Source organism: Herpailurus yagouaroundi, unplaced genomic scaffold, assembly GCF_014898765.1.
Source record: "Herpailurus yagouaroundi ecotype Mexico unplaced genomic scaffold, PumYag 55320, whole genome shotgun sequence".
Lineage (NCBI taxonomy): Eukaryota > Metazoa > Chordata > Mammalia > Carnivora > Felidae > Herpailurus > Herpailurus yagouaroundi.
The window spans coordinates 1-6687 of record NW_024413907.1 but is presented as its reverse complement, the minus strand read 5'-3'; the positions used below and the strand labels follow the sequence as shown (position 1 = coordinate 6687).

The window sequence follows — 6687 nt, the reverse complement described above, 5'->3', positions numbered from 1 at the left end:
ATACGTGGATATTTGCAATTTTTGATTTTTTTTTTTAAAACATACACAATTCTTTTAGAAACGAGGACTATGAAATGTAGGTTGAGCTAGACAAGACTGATTCAGGCCAAGTGGGGCTCCATGGCTGACAGCAGTGCCACCCTGATGTGGCAAGTAAGGTGTATGCATGGAGGACTGCGGTTCTAGGTTCTCTCACAGGAGGTTCAGGTGTATGGAAGGGAATGCTGACAGGAGGTCACAGTTCTGACAAGGGGTGAAGGGTTCAGAGCAAATTGCAGGATCCCACCAGGCATGCTGGAGTGCATATCTGGGCCTTCAGTAGAAGCCCAGCCATGTGAGCTGGGACCCAGAGGAGCTACTGGGGCACTTGGGGCCCCTCCTCCAGGGAGGAGTAGCAGCAGCATGTCTGACTAGATGCCAAGAGTCATGTGGGACTGATCTGGGTAAAGGAGTCAGGCTGCAGGGCAGTGCTGGCTTGCAGTGGGGGCTGGATGAGGTGGTCTGGCCTTTTCTGAAGAGTCGGGTCCAGTCAGGGGCCACCCATGGTTACCCATTTGATTCTTAGTGTTGTTAGCTCACAGCCTGACCAGGATGTGTCTTCAACCCTAGCTGTGTGAATGCAAGAAAGAGAGCCAGAGAGAAGGAACTAATTGTTCTTGTCAAGTTCCTCTTAATAACCTGTTGCTCCTCCCACTGATGGTACCACCAGGTACCTAGATCTGTTCAACCCAACATTAATTATGCCAAAGACTGTGACAGGGGCTAGAAATAAAAAGACCAAGAAACCGTCCTTGCCCTCAAGGAACTTATAGTCTAAATGGGGAAGGCCACTCATAGTAGATCATTTTTAACATGATGATAATATCCTATCACATGTGCTCATCACCAAGCATTCAGGTTGGGTTGCAGAGCCTGCTTCTAGGGGACCCAACTTAAGACACACATCTAACACAACTAAAAAAAGCACACTGAAATGTTTTTTAGTATACTTAATATTGCACAAAAATTAAAATTTTGACCCTTTCTGCAAACGTTACTCAAAGGACAAAAATGTTCTTGGATGGACTGATAGTTATATTTTCTAGAGAAAACCTAGGAAACACACCCAATATGAAAATTTCCTCAATTAACACAATTCATTTATATCCCCAATGTCAAAACACATTAAGTTGGCATATTGGGTCGGCAATGAACACAAGCTTATCGTGCACAATTGACTTTTTGATGTCAAGATGTAGAGTCTTCCACAGCATCTCTATTTTCAAGTAAGTGTGACATTTTGGATTCAATCTAAATGCATGATGATGGAGAGATCTGACAAGATGTGATTGATTCTGGGGTAAAAAAAAAGTGTTTAAAAATTGTATTTAAACTTTACTATTCTGAAATTTGGTTTCAGTAATATTTGTGTTGCACTATTTTATTTTTATCATACAGAGGTCACATAATATAGTGGGGAGAGAGCCCTGGATTCTCGTCCAGACTCCGTAACTCAATATCCTAGTCACCCAGACAAACTGTACTCTCTCTGGGGCTCATTTGCTACATTTGTTTGAAAAGAAAAACAAGAAGTTGCAGAGGAAAAGGAGAGTTTGGTTAAATGATCTATAATATCCCTTCTACCAAATTTCTATCAAGTCCGTTTAATTTCACCATTCAGATTTGTGCACACTGAACCAAACTGGTATCTTATTTTTGAACTAAGAAATTTTAGTACTTAAAAAAAAAAAAACCCAAAACACCCAGCACCCCGCCTGAATCCATCTGTAGTTTTAACATTAGGAATTCAAATTGGAGTATTTTTAGCCTCTGGAGTTTAAGTAAGCCCTTAACTTGAGCCTCTGCCTGCATTTTATAATTTGGCTAATTTAAGTCATAATGCAGTTCCATCTCTGACAAAGAAAGCAGGATCGTTTTACTAATATTTTTTTGCACTTCAAGAATTCTAATTGGAAACGTTGTAAGTACAATGGCATAAGAGGAAGAAAATGATTCATTTTAATCCTTCATTCGACATTTTTTCTTCTTTTTTATGAAACACAATCCCAACTGTCAGAAATGCAAGTTATTTCAGATGCTCTCAAAAGGTTCACTTAGAACAGATTGCCAGAGGGGTTGCATTAGAAAACAGAAAAATCAATTCTAGATGAAAGCAAAACACAGAAGCTCCAAATTGGCAAGAAAGAATAGTTATATTAATCATTTAGTTATTTAAGAGGAGGATGGAGGAGATGGAGAAGTGCTTCCTAATGTCTCAAGATTGGGTGGTTTTAGTCACCATCTCTGTGCTGGGTGCATCTTATAAATAACTTCATGAAATGGGGCCCTATGAAACTCTAGCCTCTACGGAACTTTGTGACCTTCCTTACTGCCCATTATCTCGTCACAGCGTTGAAGACGTAGCAGGCAGTAATCAGATCAGAGTCTGGAAAGTCAGGGAGAGAAACTGGAATGAATTACTTTCTTAAAGGAAGTGGTCATTCAAAGGCAGAAAATCCAAGTCACCTGCAATCTTCTTGTCCACTTTGCCAAGGGATGGGTTGGGTTGGGTCCAAGAACAGGAAGGGAGAACTCAGCTGGAGTCAGGGAGCGGGGGTAGGAGCAAATTCCGCAACGCAGAATGTGAGACGAGCCAGCCCGGGAGACGCGGGCCGCCTCGGGAAGGGCGCAGACTAGGCCCAGCATCTCGAAAGGGTGAGTCCAGGTGAGGGGTGTGTAACGAAGCGCCCCTGGCAGGGAGCCCCAAATTCCCCCGGGCGTGGTTCCAGCTAGTAGCTCTCAACTCAGCGGCCTCCTGGGTGTCAGCGCGCAAAATCGCCGCTTAATCCCCGCCCCCGCCAGATTAATTAGGGCCTTCCCAAAGCAGAAAGTTTCGAGCCAGGGGGCTTCTTTCCCAGGCGCAAGGGCACCAGGGGGTCGACATTCCTCCGACCCAGCCAGCCGCCTCTCCCCCAGACACCACCAGGTACAGCGTCCCGGGAGACCGGCGCACCTCCAGTGAACGCTTCCCACAGCCCTAGCCGAGTTCCTGAGACCCCCTGGTGACCGGCGGCTGGTCGGGTCACCGGAGTCAAGTCCCAGGCCAGGGCCGCTTCCTCCAGCGCCCCGGCCCTGGGTTCGCCGCCAGCAGCCCGGGGCGCGGGGCGGGGCACGCTGGGGAGGCCGAGGCCGCGCGCTATTCCTGTCGCGGTGAGCTACCGGCATGTTATGTACGGCGCCCAATCATGCCTCCGACGCGCCGCGCTGACCTGCGTCCCCCCTTCTTAATCCCCCAGGCTTTGATTTGATCCTCCGCGCGGAACAAGTTCACCCCCCTCTCCGCCCCGTACCCAGTTGTCCCCGGCCCTCGCGGGTGCCCGCAGAATCCGTCCTCCTTGTCCACCCCCGGGAGGCCAGAGCCCTCGTTCCGCACTCCCGGGACGCCCGAGGCGGGCCACATCTTTGCATCTGCGCCGTCGGAGATCCAGCAACCCCCACCCCGAGTCAGTCCACCCTCAGCTCGGCCCTTCCAGGTGATGGTGTGTGGCCACTGCGGCCCCTGGCGCGCAGGTGTGGGCTTCCCAAACTGGGCCGGGGAGGGGGCTTTGGGCAACGTGCTGGCAGCCTCGGCAGACGCCGGAACCAAATCCTGCACCCTCCGGAAGAATCCAAACTCCGTGCCCTTTGCTACTAGGAGCTTATGGAAACCGTTCCCCGACCGGGTTTGCTCTGAGAGGGATACAGGGCTATCTGCAGACCTGGATGAAGAAGCCCTGGGCTTTAAGCTGAGCAGGCAAAAATGGGCCCCTGCTAGGGGCTCTGCGGCTCGCGTGGGGGACCCAGGGGCGCGGTGCCCCGAGATGACTCTGGCCGTGCCCGGCGGCCCCCAGCCCCGGCCAGGCCGCTTTCCACCCTGGACATCATGAGTTACTTTCTATCTTACTGTAAATCTCATGGCGGTGCACTGCTCACCGGCTACCAGGCCCTGCGCGCGGAGGGCTTCCTGTGCGATGTGACGCTGGAGGCCGAGGGCAGCGAGTTCCCGGCCCATAGGTCGCTTCTCGCGTGTTCCAGCGACTACTTCAGGGCCCTGTTCAAGAGCCACACCCGGGAATCCAGGGCGCGCGTGATCCACCTGCACGTGCCGTCGGCGGCCGGCCTGCAGCGCCTGCTGGACTTCATCTACACCGCCTGGTTGCCGCTCTCCATGGACACGGTGGAGGACACGCTCGAGGCCGCCAGCTATCTGCAAGTCACGGAAGCACTGGGGCTGTGCGGTCGCTACCTGGAGCGCCAGCTGGCTCCAGAGAACTCTTGCTTCGCCGCCAACGTGGCGGCGCGCTTCGGCCTGGCGCACACGTTAGGCGAGGCCGAGCGCTGCATCGTGCGCCACCTGCGGGAGCTGCTGGTGCGGGGCGCGGGCCCCGCGGGGCTGCTGGAGCTGAACCCCACGTCGCTGAGGGCTGTGTTGGGTGCCCCCGACGTGGCGCGGGTGCCTGAGACCTGGCTGCTGGGTCTGGCGTTGGCCTGGCTGCGGCAGGAGCCTGAGGCCGAACGCCTGGCCCACTGCACCTCGCTGCTTGAGCGCGTTCGCTTCGGCCTAGTACCTGCAGACGTGCTGCGGCGCGTGTACTCGGGCTCTGGCCTCGTGCTGCCCGCCCGGGTTAAGGGCCTCATTATCCAGGCCCTCAACTACCACACTGCGCCCTCCCGCCAGCCTCTCGTGCAGGGCGAGCAGACCAGCGTCCGGAGCCCCCAAACTCGCATCTTGTTGGTCGGAGGGCGCAGGGCGCGGGAGGCGGTGACCGAGGAGGTCGCGGCCCCACCGCCAGTAGCCAGGGGCAGGGGCGCCATGGCGGAGCCCGAGGAGGAGGAGGGGGAGGAGGAGGAAGGTGAGTTGGAAGAGGAGGAGGAGGATTGGGAGCTCACCCAAGACGTGGTGGCTTTCGACGTGTACAACCACTGCTGGCGCAGTCTCACGCGGCTGCCTGCACCACTACTGGGGCACAGCGTGTGCACCGCAGGCAATTTCCTGTTCGTCCTGGGCGGGGAGAGCCCTTCGGACGGCGCTTCCTCACCCCTGGCAGGCGGACAGCGGGCCGTCACGGCCCAAGTGCACCGTTATGACCCGCGCTTCCACGCTTGGACGGCGGTGCCCGCTATGCGAGAAGCGCGGGCCCACTTCTGGTGCGGCGCGGTGGGCGAGGCGCTCCTGGCCGTCGGGGGTCTGGGCGCCGACGGCGAGGCGCTGGCGTCGGTAGAGATGTACGACCTGCGCCGGGACCGCTGGACGGCTGCCGGGGCGCTGCCGCGGGCGCTGTATGGCCACGCGGGGGCCATCGGGGACCGCGGCATCGTGTACATCTCTGGGGGTAAGGCGGGGAGAGGCGAGGGCAGCTCGAGCAGCCTCCGGGACATGTACACCTTGGGCCCTGGGGAGCGAGCGTGGAGCAAGAGGGCGCCCATGAGCACTGCCCGCTTCGGGCACCACATGGCTGTGCTGCGAGGCGCGGTGTTCGCCTTTCTGGGGCGCTATGAGCCCTTCTCGGAGATCGAACGCTACGAGCCCGGCACGGACCAGTGGACTCGACTGCGGCCGCTACCTTATGATCGCTTCTGCTATGGGCTGGCCGTTGTGGAGGAGACGGCGCTGCTGCTGGGCGGCCTCAAGTGGCGGGATTCGCGGCAGGTGTCTACCCGGAACGTGGTGGGCTACGACCTCGACCTGGACCGCTGGGAGGACATTGGCTGCGCGCTACCCTGGGCCTGGAACGGCCTCCAGTGTGCAGTGCTGCAGCTGGCTGAGGGTGGGGATGAGGAGAGGGAGGGAGGGTTCGGAGAAACGCCAGATTTAATGCTGGGCTTAATGGGTTAGTGCAGTCTCCGGGCGACAGGGGAGAAAAAGTCGCGCTTGAGCAGGTTTACAGAGTAATACGTGGGCTTTTCCTAAGAATGGGACTCTGGGAGCAGGGCGGCTTCTGAAGTTTAAATATGCAAACAAGGGCTTGGCCCAACAGGAACATTTCCCCTTAAGCTGAGAATGGGAGACAGGATGAGTCAAAACAGAAGGATATATGTATCTGCTTCAGTGAGCTGGAAGTCTAGGAAGACTCACGCTGGACTAGAGATGGACTTTTGCAAAGAAGATATGACCCTGTTTTCCCTCTTAAAGTGTTTCCTTAGGTGCTAGACTGATTACTTGTGCCAAACAAGGCCAAAAATGTACAAGAAATTATATACAAAACCCAGAAAATTGTTAGCCATAAAAGCTGTAATAAATAGTCCGAAAATATGGCATTATCTGAATAAATAGTGAAGGGAAAGTGCCTTCATTAAATAGCATGAAATCACTGTAAGGAGAGCTATGATTTTATGATCCAGAACCATGTTTATAGTTCTGTTGGTTTAATATAAATGTAGAACTGAGAGAGAAAAAAAAAATCTCTAGGAAAGCACTTGTTTTTGGAAAAAGTATACTAGGTTAAGTTTTTGTGTCCCTCATCCTTAATCCCTAGCCTGCTTTTGCCTTGGCTTTAGGCCATTCATTGGTTTTATTTCAGCAGTCCTTAGCCATAATAATCAGGCTCTTTTGGTTAAGCAGCACATCTAGCAAAACCCAAACCTGTTTCTTTCATCTTTAAATATTCATTCTGCAGACATGCCATAGGTTATATTTGTAAAAAAAAAAAAAAAAACAAACAACCCCCC

General features: G+C 53.7%; 1 protein-coding gene across 1 annotated transcript; it reads left to right on the top strand.

The window, feature by feature from the left end:
• The first annotated feature begins 2571 nt into the window (after nt 1-2571).
• KLHL34 (kelch like family member 34) lies at nt 2572-6686 on the top strand. Its single transcript, XM_040466400.1, has 2 exons — nt 2572-2694; nt 3276-6686. The coding sequence occupies exon 2, from the start codon at nt 3902-3904 to the stop codon at nt 5852-5854; it is 1953 nt and encodes a 650-aa protein (XP_040322334.1). The 5' UTR covers nt 2572-2694; nt 3276-3901; the 3' UTR covers nt 5855-6686.
• The last annotated feature ends 1 nt before the right edge of the window (nt 6687 follows it).